The sequence below is a fragment of the Panthera tigris genome, chromosome E3, assembly GCF_018350195.1.
Source record: "Panthera tigris isolate Pti1 chromosome E3, P.tigris_Pti1_mat1.1, whole genome shotgun sequence".
Taxonomy (NCBI): Eukaryota; Metazoa; Chordata; class Mammalia; order Carnivora; family Felidae; genus Panthera; species Panthera tigris.
In genome coordinates, this window is record NC_056675.1 from 37,762,152 (window position 1) to 37,783,114 (window position 20,963).

The 20,963-nt window shown below is 57.0% G+C and overlaps 2 protein-coding genes across 4 annotated transcripts in view; both read left to right on the forward strand.

The window, feature by feature from the left end:
* The window catches only part of LOC102969608 (coronin-7), a 56,667-nt gene extending 46,260 nt beyond the window's left edge, over nucleotides 1-10,407 (forward strand). Inside the window, exons 10-28 of the mRNA XM_042971952.1 lie at nucleotides 2,271-2,325; nucleotides 2,703-2,760; nucleotides 2,879-3,024; nucleotides 3,107-3,199; nucleotides 3,356-3,487; nucleotides 3,945-4,071; nucleotides 4,288-4,463; nucleotides 4,977-5,085; nucleotides 5,194-5,280; nucleotides 5,361-5,503; nucleotides 5,581-5,685; nucleotides 5,765-5,850; nucleotides 6,590-6,731; nucleotides 6,826-6,915; nucleotides 7,746-7,862; nucleotides 8,386-8,521; nucleotides 8,963-9,054; nucleotides 9,581-9,667; nucleotides 9,780-10,407. Of these exons, the coding sequence (XP_042827886.1) occupies nucleotides 2,271-2,325; nucleotides 2,703-2,760; nucleotides 2,879-3,024; nucleotides 3,107-3,199; nucleotides 3,356-3,487; nucleotides 3,945-4,071; nucleotides 4,288-4,463; nucleotides 4,977-5,085; nucleotides 5,194-5,280; nucleotides 5,361-5,503; nucleotides 5,581-5,685; nucleotides 5,765-5,850; nucleotides 6,590-6,731; nucleotides 6,826-6,915; nucleotides 7,746-7,862; nucleotides 8,386-8,521; nucleotides 8,963-9,054; nucleotides 9,581-9,667; nucleotides 9,780-9,785 (1,987 nt within the window). The 3' untranslated portion in view covers nucleotides 9,786-10,407. The remainder of the gene's footprint in view (nucleotides 1-2,270; nucleotides 2,326-2,702; nucleotides 2,761-2,878; nucleotides 3,025-3,106; nucleotides 3,200-3,355; nucleotides 3,488-3,944; nucleotides 4,072-4,287; nucleotides 4,464-4,976; nucleotides 5,086-5,193; nucleotides 5,281-5,360; nucleotides 5,504-5,580; nucleotides 5,686-5,764; nucleotides 5,851-6,589; nucleotides 6,732-6,825; nucleotides 6,916-7,745; nucleotides 7,863-8,385; nucleotides 8,522-8,962; nucleotides 9,055-9,580; nucleotides 9,668-9,779) is intronic.
* A 1,524-nt stretch (nucleotides 10,408-11,931) lies between these two features.
* PAM16 (presequence translocase associated motor 16) lies at nucleotides 11,932-20,746 on the forward strand. Of its 3 annotated transcripts, XM_042971962.1 has the most exons (6): nucleotides 12,123-12,402; nucleotides 17,712-17,796; nucleotides 18,652-18,788; nucleotides 19,184-19,249; nucleotides 19,715-19,850; nucleotides 20,660-20,746. In XM_042971962.1, exons 1-5 carry the CDS (start codon nucleotides 12,400-12,402, stop codon nucleotides 19,799-19,801), a joined length of 378 nt encoding a protein of 125 aa, XP_042827896.1. In that variant the 5' UTR covers nucleotides 12,123-12,399; the 3' UTR covers nucleotides 19,802-19,850; nucleotides 20,660-20,746. The 3 variants fall into 3 exon arrangements, 2 of the variants coding, with proteins under 2 accessions (XP_042827896.1, XP_042827895.1); XR_006212564.1 differs by lacking the exon at nucleotides 20,660-20,746 and having other exon boundaries at nucleotides 11,932-12,402; nucleotides 19,123-19,249; nucleotides 19,715-19,748; XM_042971961.1 differs by lacking the exon at nucleotides 20,660-20,746 and having other exon boundaries at nucleotides 12,127-12,402; nucleotides 19,715-19,871.
* The last annotated feature ends 217 nt before the right edge of the window (nucleotides 20,747-20,963 follow it).

Sequence of the window (20,963 nt, forward strand, 5' to 3'; positions counted from 1 at the left end):
TCAGGCCCGTGCCAGCTGTTGGCCAACCCTTGGGGCTGGGTGCCATGACCCCATTTCCTGCCCTGTGCCCGTGGACGGCTCTGCCTGAGGCAAGGAAGACTGGCCTGACCTGTTGGGGGAGCCAGCCCTGCCCTCCTTGACTTCCTGCCCCCGCGCCCCCCCAGCACCTGAGTCAGTGGGCTGGCCCGTTGGGGCTGACGGGGTGAGGGTGCAGGGAGGCCAGGTGGAGCATCTCGAGGAGGTCGGTGTGGAGCACGGATGAGCCGTCTGTGCCACTCACAGGCCCGTTCCCCAGTTCCTGCTAAGGTGACAGGGGCGGGGTGCCTCAGGAGTCCCTCCGTCCCAATTGCTCTCTGACGGTGCGTGGAGCCCATCATTCTCATTTCTGCCCTCTCCTGTCCATCTCCACGTGGTGGTCTCTGTCCTGTCCCCCTTCGCTTGAGACATGCCATCAGCTTCTTGTTGCTTGTCCATTGGAGGGAGGCAAGATTCCCCTCCTCAGGTACCAGGCCGCATTCTGTCTGGCCCCAACCCACCCCATCCTGAGGCTCAGCCCCTCACCATCACTGCCCAAGCCATCAGCCACATCGTCCTTTGCCCTGTTCCTTACGCCGTGAAGACCGTGCATCTGCCTACCACACCTGCAGGGCCTTTGCACATGCTGTTCTTTCTACTTGGAACCCTCCCCGCTTGGTTGATTCCTCCTTACCCTTTGGGGCATATGGAACACCCCCCTCCCCTGTGGCCAGGGTCTGGTATCCCGGCTCCCTGCTGGCTGTCCTCAGGGAACTTTGCCTTCACGTGTTTTGTGTGTTGGGGGGAGAGGGAGCTGCATCTGCCTCTCAGGCCAAGCTGTGAGCAACTTGAGGACAGAGATGGGGTCTTTTGCACTCGCTTCTGGTCACACCTGCAGGCTGAGCCAAGGGCTGGGCATGGATAATTTGACAAGGGAATGAATGGGAATGGATGAGTGAGTGAATGAATGAAAGTCTTGTTGGGGCTGCTGAAGGGACTTGCTTCCATCCCCACTGGAGCCAGCATCAGCATGGAGGGCCATCCTAGGTCACACACCCACCTTGTCCCCCTGCCCACCTGCTCCCCCACAGAGAAGGCAATAGACCAGGTCAAGAAAGACAGTTCTGAGCCCAGCTCACCCTACCGGCTCAAGGTAATTAGAGCCCTTGTTACTCACAGGTGACCAGCCCAGAGCACTCCAGGAAGCCTTGGAGACACCCACGGCCCCACCCAGTTTCCCAGCCCACTCTGTGGCTCCCAGCAGGGTGGGGAGGGGGGTGGGCAGCTGGCCAGAAGGGGACAGACGGGTGGGGTGGGGGAGCTTTGTTGCCTGGGTGAGGGTTGGATGCAGCTGCCACAGCTGGTGACCTCTGACCACTGGAACCATGATGAGGAAGGGGCTCTGTCTGAGGGTGAGTGGCAGCATTGGAGTGAGAGTCCAGGACTTCGGGTCCAGGGACATGAAACTAAAACCAAGAGAAGAAACAAATGGATGAAGGCACCTGTCAGAGTTCTCTTGGACAGTGACAGCCCATTGGCCACAAAGTGGCAGGGACGCTGGGGTGTATATTCCCAGCCACTGCCCCCTCCACGCAGAGCCCCACCTCAGGAACAGAGTGGGGACAGCAGGGATGCACTGTGGTGAAGGAGGCCCTGCTCCCAGCCCTTGGCTTAGGCTTGGGCACAGGGGCTCGAAGTCATGCCAAGGGAGGTTCTGAGTCTCTAAGATGTCATCAGGAGCCTGGGATAACTGAGGAGGTGGCCCCCAAACCTTTGTGCAGGCCTGGTGCGCCCAGGCCAACTGCACTGGGAAGGGTGTAGGTAGTCCCCGGTTCTAGCACGCCTACTCCTCTTCCCTGGGAACTCTGGCCTGATGCCCAGGTTGGCCAAGGTGGGAGCAGAGACAGAACGTATGTGGTGAGCCAGGGATGGAGCTTGGGACTGAGGTGTGGAAAGAGGGGCCTGCTCCCTTATGCCCAGGGTCCATACAAGTCCTGGGATGAAAAGGGTGGGCAGATGGAGGGTGGGCAGGGCAGGAAGGTCTCGGACATGGGGATGTGCTTGGCCTGTAGTCAGCACAAGGAGAGAAGAGTAGCCGGGACAGGCTAGATGCAGCTAGAGGGGCCGTCTCAATCCTAGCCAGTGTGGTGTGTGGCCTGAGCCCCTGTCTGGGGTCACGAGGCCCGCCCCCCCCCCCCAGCTGCCCCTCAGGCACAGTGGCTGGCCGCATCCTGCCTACCAGCCCTCTCTCTTAGGTCTCTGATGCCTCTCCTGGACCCAGACACCGGGCTCCTGGTCCTGGCAGGAAAGGTAAGTGAGAAGCTGGAGTGCCCATCCACATCAGCCCCCCAGGGCGGCCAGGCCAGGCCCCAACCTTCGACCTAGCTGGCCTGCTGGGAGATAGCAGGATGCCCTCCACCTCTGCCAGGCTAAGTGGCCTTCAGGTTGGCGTGACCGTAATTCCCAAGAATGTCAGCTTTGTGGACAAGGCCAACAATCAAGCAGTGTTAGCTCACAGCGGGCGCTCTGTAAGCCCCGAAGCCGCCCTGTTCTTACTCCGTGTGCAGTGAAGTCTACCGAGGAACTCAGCCCAGAGCGCGGGGGTGGGAGCCGGTGTCTGATCTGGAGCACATGCCAGGCCACCAGGGCGCAGGTGGCGAGTGGCGCTCAATCTGGGCTCCTTTCAGGGTGATAGTCAGTTGTATTGCTACGAGGTGACCCCGCAGCAGCCAGCGCTGAGCCCAGGTAAGCCCTGTTCCCTCCTCCCCGTCCCCCTGCCTTCCCTCCCCCACCTCCCTGACTCTCTTCCCATGCTCCCCACCCCCGCATCTCCCCACCTGTCTTCCCATGCTGTCCCCCACAGTGACGCAGTGCCTCCTTGAGAGTGTGCTGAGGGGCGCGGCTCTTGTGCCCCGGCGGGCACTGGCTGTCATGGGCTGTGAGGTGCTCCGTGTCCTGCAGCTGAGCGACACGGCCATCGTGCCTGTCAGCTACCACGTGCCTCGCAAGGTGAGGGGGACCTGGGTGAGGGGCTGGGAAGGTCTAGGGGGCCTAGACCTGACTGGCCACGTACGTCCTCATCTGCCAACAGGCTGTGGAGTTCCATGAGGACCTGTTCCCGGACACCGCAGGCTGCATCCCTGCCTCCGACCCCCATGCCTGGTGGGTGGGGAGCAACCAGCAGGTAGGGGCCCTCACCCTTGCCCCCCAGCTTGGCTGGCCACTCCCAGCCTTCACCTGCCCCACGCACGACCCCACAGTCCAGCTGTATGAACTCAGCTGCCCTGTGTCTCCCTCCTTGTCCCTATCCCCTGCCTGGGACACCACGTTCTTCCCTCAGGTGCAGAAGGTTAGCCTCCACCCAGCTCGGCGGCCCCACCTCAGCTTCACTTCCTGCCTGGTGCCCCCTGCGGAGCCCTCCCCGGACCAGGCCCAGCCTGCAGACACTCCTGCAGGTGATGCGGATCCCAGCGTGAGTGCCAGGGCGGTCTTCCTTTCCTCTCCATCCTGCCACCATCCTGGTGCCTAAGTCAAAGCTGCCAAGTGTGTTCGCCTGCCTGAGGGTCTCTGAGCCTTTTGTAGTCATCATCAAGCATAACAGAGACAGAAACATGTGAAGCACAAACAAAGAACTTCATGCTGTTCTCCAAATTGAGCAAACACTTAAAACGCCAGACTTTCACAGAAAAATCTAGGTTTCTGGTTTCTCTTGAAGTACTGGCAGATGTTAACCATACGGGGCCTGCCTGTTCTCCTACCAAGCCAGGAGTTGGCAGCTGCCACCCACTGTCCCCACCGTCTGAAGTTTAGCTTGCCCTGCATGTCCCATAGCCTGGGAGGTGGGGCCCAGAGTGATGACCCCAGTGCCCCTTTCTCTCTGGCCAAGAAACTGGGGGCCTGCTGGCTGACCCAGGGTGTTTCTCCCCCAGGAGGGCTTCTCTTCCCCTCTCAGCTCGCTGACCTCCCCCTCCACACCCTCCAGCCTGGGGCCCTCGCTCTCTAGCACCAGTGGTATCGGCACCAGCCCCAGCCAGAGATCCCTACAGAGCCTGCTGGGTAAGTGCATCAGGGCAGGAGCTAACCCAGTCTACATCTGCTCCCCTCCTGGTGGGGTCACCTGTCCTTGTGGGATGGAGTAAGTCTGCAGTAAGAGGGCAGCCTGGATGTTCTCTGGAGGCCTGGGCACAGGTCGTGCACCATCCTGCTATGATGTGAACAGGCAGGCCGGTGGGCAGGGCATTCTCATGTGGCTCCGTCCCTGCCGCCTGCCAGGCCCCAGTTCCAAGTTCCGCCATGCTCAGGGCACCGTCCTGCACCGAGACAGCCACATCACCAACCTCAAGGGGCTCAACCTCACCACGCCTGGCGAGAGCGATGGATTCTGTGCCAACCGGCTTCGTGTGGCTGTGCCCTTGCTCAGCAGTGGCGGGCAGGTGGCTGTGCTCGAGGTGAGAGACCCCACTCACATGGTGCCCTCCCAGGGCCTGGCAGGAAATTAAGGGCATTGGGTACCCACACCAGCTCACACTCTCTGAGCACAAACTATGTGCCAGGCACCTGCCAGCATCCCCTTTGATCCTCCCAGCTGTCCTGCGGGGATACCACTCTTATCCCCATTTTACAGATGGATGAAAGCAGTGAGGCACAGAGAGGCTTAGTGACCTGTCAGGTCACACAGCTGTGTAAGTGGTGGAGCTGGGATTCGAACCCAGGCTGCCTGAGCCCCAAGCCTGAGCTCTTTCCACCACTCCACGCTGTCCCCCTCGCTTTCTGGGACGTCACAGTTGGCGCTTGGGGCTCAGAGCACAAGGCGGCTGAGGCAGAGAGCTTGGGCCACCCGGCAGTGGGGCATCAGCTGCAGAAGGTGGGGGGCCCAGGCGTGCTGCTTGCCCTGCAGACCCTGGGGACCGAGCTCTCCTGCCTGTTACTGATGGGCCTGCGGGTGGGGTTACCTCCCACAGCTGCGGAAGCCTGGCCGCCTGCCCGACACAGCACTGCCCACAATGCAGAATGGCGCAGCTGTGACTGATCTGGCCTGGGACCCCTTTGACCCCTACCGCCTCGCTGTGGGTAAGGAGGCTCGGCGCTAGGCTCAAGGGAGGGCCCAGGGGTGTGAATGAGGGTAGGGGGAGCCCAGAGGTCTTGGGCACAGCAGTGATGAGCCAGCACTCTCTTCAGGTGGGGAGGATGCCAGGATCCGACTGTGGCGGGTGCCCCCAGAGGGCCTGGAGGAGGTGCTCACGACACCTGAGGCCGTGCTCACAGGTCAGGTGGGCCAGGGTGGGGGCTGGGAGACAGGCAGTGGCTCCTGAGGAACTCAGCGTTACCCCCTGCCTCACCCCCAGGCCACACAGAGAAGATCTACTCTCTGCGCTTCCACCCGCTGGCAGCCGACGTGCTGGCCTCCTCTTCCTATGATCTGACCATTCGGATCTGGGACCTTAAGGCCAGAGCTGAGCGGCTGAGGCTGCAGGGCCATCGGGACCAGGTAGGACATCTGTGGGAGCAGGCGCCCAGCCACAGGCTGAGAGGCCGCCTCTCACATCCATCCACATCTGCCTCCAGATCTTCAGCCTGGCCTGGAGTCCCAACGGACAGTATCTGGCCACTGTCTGCAAGGATGGGCACCTGCGGGTCTATGAGCCCCGGGGTGGCCCTGAGCCCCTGCAGGTGAGCAAGAGGCAATGAGGGCAGCCTTCAGACCTGACTGAGGGTCCGCTGCTGGCCCTCATGTGCTGTATCCCAACAGGAAGGCCCAGGGCCTGAGGGGGCCCGTGGAGCCCGCGTCGTCTGGGTGTGTCATGGTCACTGTCTGCTCGTGTCCGGCTTTGACAGGTGAGGACTCAGGACTGCCATCCCCACACCCAGACTTAAGCAACTAATTGTGTCCTTTTTCCCCAGACACGCATACACATGTTAGGCATCAGAAGCTGTTCCTGCTACTCACTTATTGGGTGCATGGATGGATGGATGGGTTGGTGGGTAGGTTAGTGGATGGATGGGAGGGAGGGAGACCCAGAGGGATGAGAGCCATACCTACTGCCTGGAGCCCATGCCTGGCATGGACCGGGTGAAAAGCATGAAACAACCAAGCCTAGTGGAGAGGCCCGAGGGATGAGTATTTGGCACATTGGAGGAGGGATCAGGGAGGGCCTCCTAAGGTAGATGTCATCTGAACTGAGTCACAAAGGAGCTAGTAGCCAGAAATCCAGAGGAGAGGGCATTCAAGTGTGGGTGGAAAGGCTAGGAGGCTGACCAGCCTGGCTGGAGCAGAGAATGACAAGCAGAATATGGGGAGAGAAGTACAGACAGCAGGCCACAGTGGCCACGAGACCCATGCTGGTGGAGGATCGGAGAACAGCAGAGGGAGCATTAGTAGGGGATGAGGCCAGCAGGTTAGGCCACTGTTGCAGGAGACAATAGTTCTGAGAACTGGATCAGGAAAGAGAAGGGACAGAGGCACTCCTCAGGTGTCGAAGCCTGACAGGATCAGGGTCCTTGCTAGAGTCCTTTCCCTGACTCAGGTCCCTGCAGCTCTAAGGACCTGCTTCTGCTCCTGGGGTCTCCCTTGCAGCCGAAGTGAGCGCCAGCTACTCCTGTACCCCGCCAAGGCTGTGGCCGGTGGCCCTTTGGCAGTGCTGGGGCTGGATGTGGCTCCCTCAACCCTGCTTCCCAGCTATGACCCGGACACCAGCCTGGTGCTACTCACGGGCAAGGTGGGCTGGAGCGTGCAGGCGGGGGTGGTGGGCAGGTGAAAGGTGGGGAGAAAGGCAGCTTTAGCTGGCCGCCTCACTCTTGCCACCCACACAGGGCGACACCCGTGTGTTCCTATACGAGCTGCTCCCAGAGGCTCCTTTCTTCCTGGAGTGCAATAGCTTCACGTCGCCTGACCCCCACAAGGTGAGCCTGTGCGCCCTCCCTGGTCCTCCTAGTGGGTGCGACACAGGGCTCCCCTGCCCTCTCCTGGCCAGATGGGGAAGTGCAGGGGCCTGTCGGGTCAGCAGGTCACTGGGCCAGGGTGTGCCCAGCAGCTGTCAGGAGCTGGTTGTTAAACTCCACCATTATTAGAAATTAAACTATAAAACCTTAAGTTATATGAACCTACAAGTAAATTACATTGAAAACCTAGGCAGTAAACATTCAATGTATCACTTCTTAATTATTTTCCCTGATTTTATGGTTTTTTTGTGCCGTCGAGGCTACTTACACCTGTGGGCTCTGCCAGTGGATAGACTAGATGCTGCTACCACACGTGTGTTCCCCATTCTGCATTCAGCAAGTCATGTTGGTGGTGAGAAATCACCGTGGTGGGTTTTTACAACATAGAAATAGGCTAGTCAGAGCTACAAAACGGCATTTTTCCTCCAGAGAGCTACATGTTAAAGATTTTTTTAAAATGTTTTTTTATTTATTTTGAAACAGAGAGAGAGTGTGTGCGTGTATGTGTGAGTGGGAGGGGGCAGAGAGAATCCTAAGCAGGCTCCGCACTGTGTGCTCAGAGCCCGATGCCAGGGCTCGAACCAATGAACTGTGAGATTGTGACCTGAGCCGAGATCAAGAGTTGGAAGCTTACTGACTGAGCCCCCCAGGTGCCCCTCCAGAGAGCTAGTTGTTAAGCATCTGCTAGCACGCTCCCATTCAGGGATGGGCCTTGGTTCTGGTGGTCCTAAGTAGGGGTGTTGGCAGTCTGTGGGGGTGCAGGTGTCCACTCAGATCCCCCTGCTCTCCAGGGTTTCGTCCTCTTGCCCAAGACAGAGTGTGACGTCCAGGAAGTAGAGTTTGCCCGATGCCTGCGGCTTCGCCAGACCTCCCTGGAGCCTGTTGCCTTCCGTCTACCCCGAGTCAGGGTGAGGTTGGGGGCCTGACACCCCAACACCTAGTCCTCTTTCCCAGTACCTGTAATTTTTCTTTTAATCTTTATATACGTATTTTTTTTTTTTTGGAGAGAGAGAGAGAGAGAGAGAGAATACGTGAGCAGGGGAGGGACAGAGAGAGAGAGAGTCACAGAATTCAAAGCAGGCTCCAGGCTCTAAGCTGTCAGCACAGAGTCCAACGCAGGGCTTGAACTCACGAACCGTGAGATCATGACCTGAGCTGAAGTCGGACGCTTAACTGACTGAGCCACCCAGGTGCCTCCCCACCCCCACCAGTCCCCATAAAAGGGGCTTTGGGGCCCGACTGGCCCTGTCACCAAACTATCCCACTCACTGCTCTTTAGGGTGCCTGTTCCCTTATTCTGCTGAGATTCTGAAACTGGCAGAAACCCCAGAGTGGGCCCCGGATCTTACCTTACCCCCTTCCGAAGGGATGCTGATGCACCTTGGGCCTCTGGTAGGTGCCCCAGGGTAGCCCCTTTGTTCTTCCCTACAGAAAGAGTTCTTCCAGGATGATGTGTTCCCAGACACGGCCATGAGCTGGGAGCCCGTGCTCAGTGCGAAGGCCTGGCTGGGAGGTGCTAATGGGCAGCCCCGGCTGATCAGCCTACAGCCCCCGGGCATGACCCCAGGTAGGCTGAGGAGCTGGGGGGGTGGCAAGTAGGAAGCAGGGAAGTGAGTGGTGGCGGGGGGAGGGCTGGAGAAGGGGTCGAAAGGTCAAGTCCAAGATCCCCCCTCCCCCCCCCCCCCCCCCCCCCCCGCCATCTCCCTGGCACACAGAAACCTCTGATGTTTCGAAGGATGGGGTATTTGCATTTCCAGGCTCATACTCTGAGCCTTTTGAGGGCAGGGCCCAGGGTCTGTGTTTCCATCACAGTTCCCACCCCTGATGTGCACACATATGCTACATGGTGCCCACAGCAGCCTTGTGAGCAGAGGGTGGGGCAGCTGTTATTACCCTCTCTGGGGTCTCCGCCACAGGATTCCCTAGGGAATGGTACCAAAGGGTTGGGCAAGGAGTCCTCACCGAGGGGATTCTCTGATGTCTGATGCCTGTCCCTGCCCTACCCCAGTGAGCCAGGCACCCCGTGAAGCCCCTGCCCGTCGGGCCCCGTCCTCAGCACTGTACCTGGAAGAGAAGTCAGATGAGCAAAAGAAGGAAGAGGTAGGTAGGCATGGGAGGGGGTTGACCAGTATGGCGCACACAGAGTCCTGGCCGTACCTGATGACTGCCCTTCCGTTGTCTGTACGACCCAGGCTGGGACAGGAGCCAGGGTCACACACCTCTCTCGATTGGGCAGCTTACTGGGGGAGACCTTCCAGAGCCCTGAAGTGGACCCATGGGGCACGGGACTCAGGAATCCAGGGAAGGGCAGAAGGAGGCCCCCCTCTGGCCTGGCCCATCCCAAACAGAGCCAAGGGTTTGGGACCCAAGTGCATTTGGGGCCCTGGTGCACATCTGAGCATCTGAGGCAGGGTGCAGACTCCAGTGCTGCGTGGCACAGAGTCTGTCTCTGGCTCCCTAATATTGGTCGAAGTGTATTTTTTTGTGAAAACCATCCCCTTTGTCAGGGCTCTGATGAAAATGGCTCTTTCACACCCTTGACTGGGTTCAAACTGTGAAGGCCTGTGTTCCTGGGATTAGCGGTCCTATTCTATTCCCTTGCCACCTCTTCTGTCCACTCTTCTAGCTGCTCAGTGCCATGGTGGCAAAGCTGGGGAACCGCGAGGACCCGCTCCCTCAGGACTCCTTTGAAGGTGTGGACGAGGACGAGTGGGTGAGTAGATGAGAGGGCCCTGGCATCCCCTCCGTCCCTCCCTCACCTTGCAGCCTGCGACACCCCCCTTCTCAGACCTCTCAACTCCCTCCAACTTGGTTTATCTCCCCAGGACTAGACTGCCCACCAGCCACCTCTGGCCTCACCTGCTGCCGCCACCTCCCAGAACCACCTGACGTGCCCGCTGCGCACCTCCGGTCTCCCCCTCAAACTGGAAGATGCCTCGTGGCCCTGGCACACCTCCTCCCCAAAGCCCTGACTTCTTTTGGGCCTTGGGCACTTCCAAGGCCTCTAGGTCCCGCTGCAACTCCCATGGATTGTCTGCACCTCTGCTTTCCCTGGGACTGGCTGCTTCTCCTCAGCTGCCTGCTAGCATGTGGAGCCAGGGGCACGGGAGCGCGGTGGGCTGGGAGTGCTGAGGGGTTAGTAGACGTCCCTGGGCTGGTCCCAGCCTGGGCTGGCTTTGCCCAGCACCTTCACTTAGCACGGGCCACATCCCGTCTTGCCTGCTGCCCCACTTCCAGGTAAGAGCCTTGGGGGCTGGCCCCCTGCCAGGCCGTTTGGCACAGCACCAGCCTCACGGGCCGGGGACCAGTTGCCCTCCTCCCCAGGTTTGAAACCAGGAGAAGGGGGACATCACGGAGCTGATGGCCCAGTTAAGGGCGGGGTGTGAGCCCCTCAGGGACTGGCCTGAATATACCCTGGATGTTTTCAGCAATTAAACTTTTCTGAGCTGGCCACCTCTTGTGCTGCTGTGGTCTCTTGCTGACTGCGAGAGTTCGGGGACAGGAGTATGGGTGAAGGCGGTTTGGCCCTGGGTTCCCCCTTGTTCCAGGCCTCACTTTGCTCCTCAGGCCTTTTCAGCTGCTATGAGTTGGTTCATTCATCCAACACATAGATACCCAACAGTGGTCTGGATGGTAGATACGGTAAGGGACAGGAGAGACCAGGCCTCTCAAGGCACTTGTCATTGTCCTCCTGTGCAGGGGAGCCAGACTGTGTGCAAGTAAGCAAACTGTGAAGAGAGACATAAAGAAGGCAAATTAGGGGCACCTGGCTGGTGTAGTTGGTAGAGTGTACGACTCTTAACCTCGGGGTTGCGTGTTTGAGCCCCATGTTGCGCATAGAGATTACTTAACCACAAATATATACATAAGGAAGACAAATTATGTGAAACAGAGCAGCGGAGGTACAGATGAAGCAGGGTGTTCAGTCTGAGAGGTGACCTTTATGCTGAGAGCTGAGACCTGAAGGTCAGTGAGCCACAGAGCCATGAGAATGTTTCAGACGAAAGTCAGGTGGCCACAGCACTGAGGGAAGAAAGAATTTGAAGAGTTGGAGGAAAGGAAAGGGCAGTGGTCCGGGACATAGCACAAGGCAGTCTGACTTAACGTTCATTGAACACCCATGTGTTGGATACCTTCCATGTGCCAGCCACCCTTTCTGGGTGCTGAAGTTCAAGAGTGGGGAAAAGAGAAAAGTCCTGCCCACCAGGGATCCACATTCTAGCTGCGGGAACAAGTTATAAACAATAAACATAAAGTACATGAATTATGCCTGGGTGGCTCAATCGGTTAACCGGCTGACTTCAGCTCAGGTTGTGATCTCACAGTTGCTGAGTTCAAGCCTCAAGGCCAGCTCTGTGCTGCCAGCTCAGAGCCTGAAGCCTGCTTGGGATTCTGTGTCTCCCTCTCTGCCCCTCTCCCACTCCTGTTCTGTCTCTCTCTCTCTCTCTCAAAAATTTAAAAAAAAAAAAAAAATGTTTTTTCTAAAGATGATTAAGAACTTCCGGGAAAAAAAAATAGAGGGGACCAAGAATGGTAGTTTAAGTCAGACACAAAAAGCCACATATAGTTGGATTCTCTTTCCAGGAGATGTTCAGAACAGACAAATCCATAGGGACGGAACAAAGATTAGTGGTGGCCAGGCGCAGGGGGATGGCGCAGGGGCATTGGTTGCTAATGCGCAGAGACTTTTTTTGAGGGGTTGATGAAAATGTTGTGGTGTCCTTGTGGTGATGGTTGCATAACTCTGTGACTATGCTAAAAAGCACTGAATTGTGCACTTTAAAATGGTGAATTGGATGGTGTGTGGATTTTATTTCAATAAAGCTGTTACTATAAAACAATGCAGGACAAGGTTCAGCGTTGGTAGGGGATTGGGGTGGGCCTTGTTGAGAAGATGACACTTGAGCAAGAACTTGAAGGAGGGGGCAGTGAGAGGTCCTTCCCAGAGTAGAGGGACCCTAGCATGAAACTTATTTTGAAGTTTCCTGTTTTCTTATATATTTGTGAGACTTTGGCATCCTACTCCTTATGTTCGTGGGGTGTCGTATGTTTACTGCATATCTTTTAGTACCAAATATTTTGGCAAAATCAAGGGAAGAAATCGCTCCGCATTTGACAGATGTATTTATTCTGTGGCATCTGGCACGGCGGGTAAGGGCGAAGGGCCGGGGCGAAGGCCAGGGTGAGTCCTGGGGCCGCCCATCGCCCGCCCATCGCCCGTCCCCGGTAGTCTTGCGAACCGGAGCCCGGGGCCGACTCCGCCTCTGGTTCCGCCTACGGATTACGTCAAGGCACACCCCGCCCTCCGGAGGGAACAGTACGCATGCTTTGTGCGGCGTCACGCACGCGCTCTCTCCCTTGACCTCTGACCCGCCGGCCGCCCTTGAGCTGGGGGCCGCGGGGCCAGGAAGCAGCAGCTCACGACCCCGAGGCAGAGCGGCCACCATGGTGAGGCCCGAGATGGGCGCTGCCCGGGGGCGGGGGGGCCGTTTCGGAGCCGGGTCAGGGGCGGCGAGCTGCGGCCGGGCTGCGGGAGCCGCGCGCCCCCTCGTGCCGGACGGGAAGCGGGGTCCGGGGGCGTCGTACCGGGAGGACCGCTACGGGCGCTGGCGGCCTCGGGGCGACGGAGAGTCGTTTGGCCGGAAAGCAGGGAGGGCCTGGCCGGCCGCAAAATGTCCAGCAAGTGCGGTCGTGGGCTCCAGCCCATGTGCGCACAGCCCCAGCGGGAGGCTAGGGCCGACCCGGGAGCCCCGCTTTGCCCCGCAGGTAGTTGGTGGTGTCGCCCTATTATTGTTCCCCTTTCGCAGCTGACCAAACGCTCTCCGAGACTTTGCCAAGGAAGTGGCAGAGCTAGGGCTTGAACCAGGCCCCTCGACACCGAAAACTGAGCGTTTCTGCGGTACCATTGGCATTTGGAGCCAATCCACAGACCTGGGCCACACTGGCTGCGACGGGTGCACCTGGGGACCCTATAAAAATGCATGTCCTGAGCTCTGCCCTCGGAGGTTCTGTCAGTTCCCCAAGGGATTGAGGCAGTCAGTTTGGGGAACCATTTCTTACTATTAAGGATAAGGAAGCGGCTTGCAAGTGCCAGGCCCTGAGCTGAGGCCTTACGTGGGTTCTCTCGTGTAATGCTTATGAAGTTCGTACTGTCATTGTCCGAATTTCACAGCTAAGGAACCTGAATTTCAGAGTTTGATTCGTCTAGGGTCATTCATGCAGCAGTGTCTGGTTTGGAGCCCGGTTACTGCCATTTTTTGAGGACCCACAACGAACGGTTGAACAGGGTCCTTCTCATTTGTGCGTGTAACTCTGAGCCACCCTCAAGAGCAAAGTAAAAGGTTGCTCTGGGAGAGTTTGTATCCTAAAGGAGGAATCAGGCAGGTCTGTGAACTAGAACAGCATATTAGTAGGAAAAGATCGTGCTGTGGGAGGATAGACGTGGTAGGAGCCTGGGAAGGTTTCACTTGGGGGGATGGGGGTAATGTGTTTAGTGTTTTATTTATTTTGAGAGAGAGGAGACAGAGCATATGAGTGGGGGGGAGGGGGTGCAGAGAATCTCAAGCAGGCTCCACACTGCCAACACAAAGCCCCACATGGGGCTCGAAACCACGAACCATGAGATCATGACCTGAGCCAGAGTCAAGAGCCAGACGCTTAACCAGCTGAGCCACCCAGCGCCCCAGGCTGTGTTAAGTTTTGCAGGATGTTGGGTTTTGACAGTATCACGGTAATAGGATATTCAAAGTTAATGGCTCTCTTTTTTGGGGAGGGGTGGTGAAAATGTTCTGGAACTAGTAGTAGTCGTCCATGCATTTTAGTGTATTTACAGAGCTACACGAATACTCTAAAAAGCACTGAACACTTGACAGGAGTGATTTGTATGGTGTGTGAATTGCGAGCTGCAGACATTGGGGTAAAGAAGTCAGAGAGCTTGATCTAGAAGTAGGTGCGGAGAGAGGTGAGGGGAGAGAAGACCAGAGAAGTTGTCTGTAGCCAAAGCTGAGAATACCTGACTGAAAAGTGGACTGAATTTGCCGGCAGTGGCACTGGCAGAATTGTGTGCGTCTTGGGGGATAGCCGAAGCCCTCCAGCAGAGGGAGTGGTAGGCGTTTGGAAACCCCGTCTGGGGGCATGGCATTGTTGCCGACGGCGACCTGGTTAAGTGTCACGTTGATTCAAATACCAGTGGGCTGCTGTGCCGGCCATAGGCGGGGACCCCAGGCGTAGATGTTCCTGACTGCCCTCCTGCTTAGTTGTGATGCCAGCAGCTGTTAGCAGGGGTTCTGGGTGAACAGAGCCCCCCTCTTATCTCAGTGGATCCTTGAGAAGGGAGTGAGTCTCAGCGATAGTCTCTGCCCGCCAGCCCAAGAACCTGGAAGTGGGCTTTGAAGGGAACATTGCACATCGGTCTGTCTGAAAGCCAGGTCCCTTCTTGATGCACTTAACATGAGATAAGCCACATTCCCGAGTGTCCCCAGATGCTTTCCTGTGGCCTTCTGCCCACCCTGCAGAGCTTTGGTCCTTCACGGGGCTGTGTTCCTCAGATGAGAAAACGTATGTGTCCTCCACAGTGGGTTCCAGGCTTGGCGACCTGTGACTCTGATCTCTGCTGCTTACCCTGAAGTTTGGCCTCAGTCGGATGCCATGGCAGCTGGTTGTTCTGGCCCAGGGTCTTCAGGCCCAAGTGTCAGTGAGTGGACTCTGGGATGTTTTAGGACTTTCTAGAGGAAACCTCACCCAATGGCAGTCTTCTCCACCTCTTGTAGCTGGCAGAACTGTGAGCACATCCGACCCACAGCTGGCACTGGGTACTGAATAGGTGGATGAGAAACTTGGCTGTACTGCCTGGTCTCTAGACCACTGAGCACCAAGCAGGGTCTGGTCCAGAAGCAAGGTAGCTGCTGGGCTGCTGTGAACCTGCCACTGACTGTCCGCTTGGTTTTATGTGGATTGCCTCCGGAGGACCTTGCAGCCCCCCTATAAGGAAGGTATTGTTCTCCCCATTGTGCAGATAAGAGAATTGAGGTTCAGAGACGTTGAGTAATTGGCCCAGGACCACACAGCTAGCAAGAAGACAAGCTGGGAGCCAGATGAGAGCTGCAAAGCAGCCCTCTCTCTCTTCTTCCATGCTGCTTTCCAGCTCCTTAGGAGTGTAGGCTGGCTTTTTGCAGCCTTTTCCTGTGAGGAATTAGTAGATCTATCAAATGAGTTGCCTTTTTGGGAAAAGCTTTGTTACTCCATAATGTCTGACCATTGTCCGGTTTTGTGAAACAGTGTATAATAAATGAAAACCAACATTTATTGAGTACCTATTGTATCAACAGGCTCCGTGCCAGGCAATTTACAAGTATTATCTCATTAAAGCCCTGTGACAGCCCTATTGTGTCCCCATTTTACAGGTGAGAAAACTGAGGCTAAGGGGACCTGAGAACACGTTAGGAGCACACAGCTGGGATTTGTACACGAGTGATCCCAAAGCTTGCCTGTATGAGCGCACATCATCCCCTGGAGATGCCCCCCACACGAACCTCGGTAGCCTCAGTGGACCAACCAGGCAGCTCCCTTGGTCAGTCAGGGTACCCTCTGAAACTAGAGGCTACCCCCACCTTTTCTGCAGCTATGGAGCTCTGGCAGCAGGAATGACGGGGACACCATGCCACTGTGGTTTGAAGCCTGCAGGGGTGGTTAGGGGGGCTGCCCAGTTACACTCTGAGTTTCTAAGGTTCGTTATTGAGCAACAGCCACCATCCCGGGCAGAGAAGTAAGTTGATGGGCAGTGAAGGGTGGAGCAGTGGCCTTGCCCCTAGGCGTGTGGCAGCAGGTGAAGGTGTGGTCTGAGGCCCGAAGGGTGTGTAAGCCGTCACCTACTAGCCTGTCAGCCTCACTGTACCTCAGACAGGGCCAGCCGTCCATCTGGGAACCTCCAGTCCCACTTGGGAAGGGCTTTGGGCCTGGACGGAGAAGTTGGGAGGCTTCCCTCCCTCCAGTGCATACAGTATTGGTCTTGACTCCTCCTTGCACGCAGCCCCGCCCCTCCCTTTGATCCCTGGAGAGAGCCTTCACTGAGCTTTGCTTTCTGGTGTGAAATAACAGGGCTTATGAAATTTCCATTTACGTGTGAAATCCAAACCCACTTCCATTTTTTAATTCCTGCTAATGTCCCAGAACCAACATCCCGCCCTGCCCATAAGGGCAAGTCCACTGGAAGCCACACAAAACCATTTCTGGAGTCCAGATTCCCCTGGCATCTCACGAGCCCCTCTTTGGCCTCTGGGTTGAGTCCTTGATCCTTGTCAGGTTGCTGAGTTGCCCTCCCTGCAGGATCCTCTGTGAGGTGGGCAGCCTGAGGATGCCATGGCTGAGAGTACCAATGTCAGGGTTTCCTGCCCACGTTCCCCTTGAGTACTAGCCGTGTCCTTGGGCTCGTCATTAAACCCTGCTGTGCCTTGGTGGCTTGAGGTCTTGGGTTAAATGGCACAGTGCCTGGCACCCAGGCTCAGTTGATACTTGCTGACTGATAGAACATCTAATTACCGACAAGTACAAGAAAGAGTAAGGGAAACCACGGGCATGTGCCCCCTGAGCAGTGTCGGCCTGCAGTGAGCCCTGTCTGGGCCCTCTGCCCACCCTCATTTGTACCATCGCACACACCCGTCATTTCCGGTGTGCTGTCTGTATCGTCTTTTCTCCATAAGGGCTGTACGTTTTCCCATCCCGGCCACCTTCTTAGTCTTCTCTCCAACGACCTTACAAGTCCCCTATGCTCTTGGCTGCTCCCGGGACGGCCTTTACACTTTTCTCCTGGTGGGCTCGCCCTGGTTCCTCTGCCTAGAAAGCCCCAGTATTCCCATCGTGATCCTCCCTGCCCTCGAAATCCAGCCCAGTAGAAATCTCATCTTTTTCCAATGTGTCCGTCTCATTCCTGAGGTTTCCTTCCATTGCTTTTCTATACTTCTGGTCATGCTTAATGAGGCTCTGTGTGCCCCTGTGGTGTGTTGAATCACGCGGTCTGGGAGTAGAAAACCGCCATGCTGTGCCCTGTAGAGGCTCCCCCTGCCAGGCCAGGCCAGGCCGTGTACAGGAGCTCTGAGGGCGCCGCAGGGTTCCGTGTGTCCTTGTGCTAAGCAGAGCTTAGCCAACTGTGCTGGTGTTTGAACCAGTGGAGGAACCGGTGACCAGTCCTGTTTTCCCTCACCAGTTAGTTGTCTTAAATGCCTCCCTAGTGGGCTTTTTTACTGCTTAAAGGTGGAGCCTCTTTTTCTCTTTTGTTGTGTTGATTGCAACCTTCGTGAATAGTCTTGGGAGAATTGGGGTGGTTCCAGGCTCCCTGAGTTTCCTGCTGATAGAACAAAGGTTGGGACCTCCAGTCTCAGAAGCACTGGGTGAGTTAGTGGCAGTGGCTGGTCTGGGACCAGCCCCTGGTTCTGGCCCCAGGCCATAGTGTTGCTTTGGAAGCTTCTGTGCCCTGCAGCCCCTTTGTTTTAGCTGTTCTGTCCTCGGGTCTGAAGGCCAAGGGAGGGTCCCACTTGCCTCTGGGAACACCGTCAGGTCCACCCCAGCCAGCTCTCCAAAGAGCATCTGAAGCCACCCAAAGCAGAAGCCTTTTATCAAGGTAATTTGGATTAAGTTGCCTGAGCTGCTGCCCTGGACTTCATTACCTCAGATCTCCAGAAGCCTTGCCACTCAGCAGCCATTTCCAGGGTCCCATCTCTGGAAAATGCAACCTGCTAACCAGGTACCTGCTTTGCCCACAGGCCAAATACCTGGCCCAGATCATTGTGATGGGGGTGCAGGTGGTGGGCAGGGCCTTTGCCCGAGCCCTGCGGCAGGAGTTTGCAGGTAAGTTTGAGCCCGTCTTCCCCCTGGGCTGGGAGCTCCTGCCCAGGTGAGATTTTCCTCTTGTGTATGGCCCCTCACCATGGGTCCATTGTGATGCAAGGACCCTCTTCAGGCTGAGGTTCTGGCAGTCTGGGGCATTTCGTGGGGGTGGGGGTGGGGGTGGGGGTATTCTTGGACTTCCCAACATTCTCGTGAAAGGGAAAGCTGGTTGACTTGAACATTAAGGCAGGAATGGGCAAACTGGTTCACCTGACCACCTGTTTTTATAAGTAAAGTTTTATTGGAACACAGCCATACCCTCTGGCTGCTTTCAAGATTCGAGCAGTTGCAAACCCAGATTTTAATTGGTGCACAGAGCCTAAAATATTTATTCTTTGATCCTTTAAGAAAAAGTTTAGTGGATCCTGATTCTAAGGTCATTGAAAGGGAAGAGGTCACCTGAGCCACCTGCTTTGCTGGCCTAGGTAACTGATGGGCAGCCAAGTCTCAACTGAGCTATTCCTGCCTCTTCATACCTGTGCGGCTTCACTCTGCTTCCCATTGTAGCCTAAAGCTCCCTAACTTGCTGTGCACTGGGGATGACAGGGCAGGGGAGAGGAGAGGAATAGAACCATCTTGTGGTCTAGGTTGGGGACCAGACCCTGCCCCTGTCCTTCAGTGGAGTAAATCTGTCCTCACTTCACCGTCCCCCACCGCCCACCCCCCAAAAAAAGCCACTCCTGGAGAAGAGATGTACCCTGTCCCTTGTGTGTGTCTTCTTCCGTGCCACCTGGCAGGCTGAGCTGCCCACTCGGAAGGCCCAAGGGGAACCTCTGGGCTGCTGAGGGCTGAGCACTCACCCATGTGTCTACATAGCCAGCCGGGCAGCAGCTGACGCTCGGGGACGTGCTGGACACCAGTCTGCAGCTGCCTCCAACCTGTCCGGCCTCAGCCTCCAGGAGGCACAGCAGATTCTCAATGTCTCCAAGCTGAGCCCCGAGGAGATCCAGAAGGTGAGGCCACTAGGCTGGCTCTGAGACAGGTCTTGCCTCAGAAGACCAGAAAGGGGGGGATCGGGCGGGAGGAGTCAGGCTATGAGGGTCTTGCAGAGTGAATGTGGCCTGGTGGAAAGGAGCAGGTGCTTGGACTCCTGAGTTACGGCAGCCGCTGTCACTCATTTGTTTTTAGGCCCAAAGCAGGCAGTGGCAGGGACAGAGCAGTTGTTGGTGGTAGACAAGCCCCTTCCCTCTGTGGGCACCTGTCCACCTCTCTATCCCCCAGCAGTCACATGGGCATGCGGGGCGGCAGGGTTGAACCCTTTGGCTTTCCTTCTTTGTCATTTCCTAGCTCCCCCTGCCTCTGTAACCCAGAGCCTGCACACCCTCTCACCGTCTCCCCTCCCCTGCAGAACTACGAACACCTATTCAAGGTGAACGACAAATCCGTGGGTGGCTCCTTCTACCTGCAGTCCAAGGTGAGTGCTCTTTGATGCCGGGAGGGGACAAGCCCAGGGCCCTTCTCACTGGGGGCGTCCCTCATTCCCAGGCCCTTCAGAGCGTGGCAGGCAGGCAGGTGTGCCGGGCAGTCCCTGTGTCCCAGCCTCAGGGAGGCCCCCCCTAGGCTGCCACTCCCTCTGGCTGCCTCAGCTCCCTGGGGCCCAGCCAGTTGGGCTGAAATGTCTGGGCCCTGTGTCACTCTGACGGTGGCCCTCCCAGCAGCCATGGCTGTGAGGGAACAGGACCACTGGCTGGTGAAGAGCAGGGTGTGCCCGGGCCCTGTCCCCCTGGGAATGCTGGGCACCCGTAAAGGAGGCACTTGTGTTTCCCAGGCTATTGGCTCAGACATGCCCAGGGCTCTGCAGGGACTCGAAGCTGGAAGGACTGCGAAGGGCAGAGGCCCATCCCACTCACTGCCCTGCCTGATTCTCACTCCCTTCCAGGTGGTCCGAGCCAGGGAGCGCCTGCAGGAGGAGCTCAGAATCCAGGCCCAGGAGGACAGAGAGAAGGAGCAGATGCCCAAAACGTGACCACTCAGCCCCTCCTGCACCCTGCCCACCACCTCTAATTTATAGCTCGGTAATAAATGTCTTTTCCGCATTTCTCAGTGCACACATCCACATTCCAGAAGGCAGACTGCTCTTCCTGCCAGCGGGGAGGGGGGAAGCCAGTAGTACCGCATCCCTGTTAACATGCCTTTGACACCCCACAGGGCTGGGGTGGGTGAGGTTGGCAAGAAGCCAGCCCAGCCCTGCCCTGCCTGCTGAGCTGTCACGTACTGGACACGGCCACTCCTGCCCTCACAGCTCCAGTGCCAGGCCCCTCCTGCGATGAGCATCCCTGCCCTCAGGCCTGCCCTTGCCCTTCCCACCGGGTCCAGAGCCCCAGGCCCACGGCTCAGTCACAGGCAACCTCTCCCTGAGCTGGGTTTGACTCTAGCATCTCTGGAATCTGGGTGGAATGCTCCAGTACAGGGAGAGAGAGAAGCCTTTGCCAGACTCTCAATGGACGAGTTGTGTCTTCCCAGAACTAAGGCTCTTATCAGGGTCACAGCAGGTGGTGGTAGGACGAGGTCCTGCGTCATCTAGAATCTTCCATCTCTGCTCCCTCAGCACCTGCCCCCTCTGGCCGCTCCCTCCCCGAGGCACCCACAGGGTGGGAAGGAAGCCCCAGAACAGGGCTTCTGGGTGCTGCGTTCTGGGGGTGGGTGACCCAAACCAGGCACAGGATGGTTCCCAAGCAGGGTGGCTCAGCTCGTGGCAAAACAGAAACTGTCTTTGCAACTCAATTTTATTGTTTCTTTATAAACTTCCTCTCACATGGAGGAATATATTGTTATAGTCATTAGCTTATCTCTTTTTTTTTTTTTTTAAACTCTATGCTAACAGCAATGGAGCCAAGAGGAGGAAAAACATAAGCTACGATAGAAAGGCACTTAGAACCTGTTAAAATACTGATATCCTGGAATGTGCAACAACAAACCCACAACAACAACACGTACACCAGCCCTTTCGAGCCTGGTCTATCACCGAGTCACATGCTGAGCTAATGTCACCTTCCAGTGCCCTGTTCCTCTGCTCCCTGGGCTTGAGTCTCAAACCCCTCACCCCCAACTGGGGATTTAAGGCCTGGGTCCTGGGTGGGGCCCGAAGAAAGGAGACCAGCTCCCTCCTGCTTTGCTCACAGCCCCTT